This window comes from Macrotis lagotis, chromosome 2, assembly GCF_037893015.1.
Source record: "Macrotis lagotis isolate mMagLag1 chromosome 2, bilby.v1.9.chrom.fasta, whole genome shotgun sequence".
In the NCBI taxonomy this organism is placed as follows: Eukaryota; Metazoa; Chordata; class Mammalia; order Peramelemorphia; family Peramelidae; genus Macrotis; species Macrotis lagotis.
Window position 1 is genome coordinate 174,010,776 of NC_133659.1, and position 1,968 is coordinate 174,012,743.

The 1,968-nt window shown below is 38.2% G+C and overlaps 1 protein-coding gene across 1 annotated transcript; it reads right to left on the bottom strand.

The window, feature by feature from the left end:
* Positions 1-579: 579 nt before the first annotated feature.
* On the bottom strand, positions 580-1,530 carry LOC141511294 (olfactory receptor 4D1-like). The gene has a single exon (XM_074220528.1). The coding sequence runs from the start codon at positions 1,528-1,530 to the stop codon at positions 580-582; it is 951 nt and encodes a 316-aa protein (XP_074076629.1).
* Positions 1,531-1,968: the final 438 nt, after the last annotated feature.

Genomic DNA, 1,968 nt, shown 5'->3' on the forward strand with positions numbered 1-1,968 from the left:
GACAAATATTTGTGGAGAAGACCTCAAAGCTAACATTCTTTTCTTCATTACTGGTTCATCTTAAATAGCACACATATACCTCTGGGTCTGTCTTGTTCACTCAATACTCCTCATATTGGACATGAAGCCTCCATTTAGAAAAGTCATCTGAATAATAGAATAATTATGAGAAAGAATATTAATATATTCCATAGTCCTATAAGGAAGCATTTGGGTGATAACAGAGAAGACAAATATGCTCAGATATGTCTAGAATAGGAGTTTATAGAATCAGGATGGTGCAATTCTAGTATGATGGTAGATAAGAGAGAAGCAGAAATCATTTGCCTGGTGACTTTTATTGATGTTACATGTGGCTAGTCACTATAATCAATATATCATAAATAGGATAGTTTATATTTCTCCTCTAAAAGTGGTGCATAATTCTTATATTAAAAATCCCTATTCATCTTTTACTCTATCTTCATAATATCTATATGCATGATATTACGGAGAACTGTAGAATTAGATGTAATATAGCTCCCTGTTTTCTATATGGGTGAGTCTAAGGCTAGATGAGGTGAAATGACTTACCCAAAGTCAACTAGTATGAATTTCACTCATTCTACCAATAGATGGATACTTCCCTAATCTCTTAATGGCAGATCTCATCTCCTGATTCCTGAGGGTATAAATCATGGGGTTAAGCATGGGAGTGATGACTGTGTAGCTAATGGAGACAGCCTTGTCCAGAGGGAAGGAGGTGAAGGGTCGAGCATAGATGTAGATGCATGGCACAAAGATCAAGGACACCACAATGATGTGGGTGGTACAAGTGGAAGAGGCTTTGCGTCTTGCCTCCTCTGAGTGAAATCTCAGCATGACCAAGATGACTGTGTAGGAAGCCAGGAGGATGAGGAACCAAATAAGAACCAACATCCCACTGTTGGTAATCATGAGGAGTTCCAGGAAAGAGGTATCTGAACAGGCAAGTCTCAAGACTTGGGGGACATCACAATAAAAGTTATCCAGGATATTGGGACCACAGAAAGGCAAGGGAAGCAGGAGAGCAAGCTGAACAATGGAGTGAACAAAGCCTCCCACCCAGGCAGCCATCACTAGCCCAAAACACATCTGAGAGTTCATGATGGTGACATAATGGAGGGGCCGGGAGATGGCAATATAGCGGTCAAATGCCATCACTGAGAGAAAGAAGACTGTGCCACCACCCAAGAGATGGAAGAAGAAGATCTGGGTCATGCAACCCTGGTAGGAGATGGTTTTGGTCTCAGATAGGAAGTCAATGAGCATCTTAGGGGCGGTGACTGAAGAGTAGCTGAGATCTATAACAGCCAGATTACGGAGAAGGAAATACATGGGAGTATGGAGTCGAGTGTCAGAGGTAACTATAGTTATAATGAGGAGGTTGCCCATAACAGTTGTTATGTAGACTATCAGGAACACAAGGAATAAAAAACTCTGCAACTCCTGAGCTTGTGAGAGTCCTAAGAGGACAAACTCAGTCACACTAGTGAGATTTCCTGCTTCCATAGAATCTTTCTAACATACCTAGAGAGAAAACACATCATTTAAAAAAACACAGAGAGAGAGATATACCTAGTCTTTATAAATCTTAACAATCAAAATTTGTTGGATCAGTAAAAATTTTGACCTATCATAACAAACAGGATACAATTCCTGTTTTGGAATCTCAAGCATTAGGGAGGAGGAGGTTAAAAATGGTAAAAAGTATTGTTTTTCTAGGACTCTCTAAGATTGAGAGCTCTAGTACAATGCTTAAGAGAATCTTAGTGAATAGGTCCAAGAAAACAAAATTTCTATTCTATTAAATTATATTAATATATTATATTAAAAATATATTTAAAAAGGAAAAAGTAGTGAAAGGATGCACAGTAGAAAAATGTGATCATTTCAGTTGAAATAATATCAATTAAACCTTTGCAATATGCAAGACATAATCACTAGTGA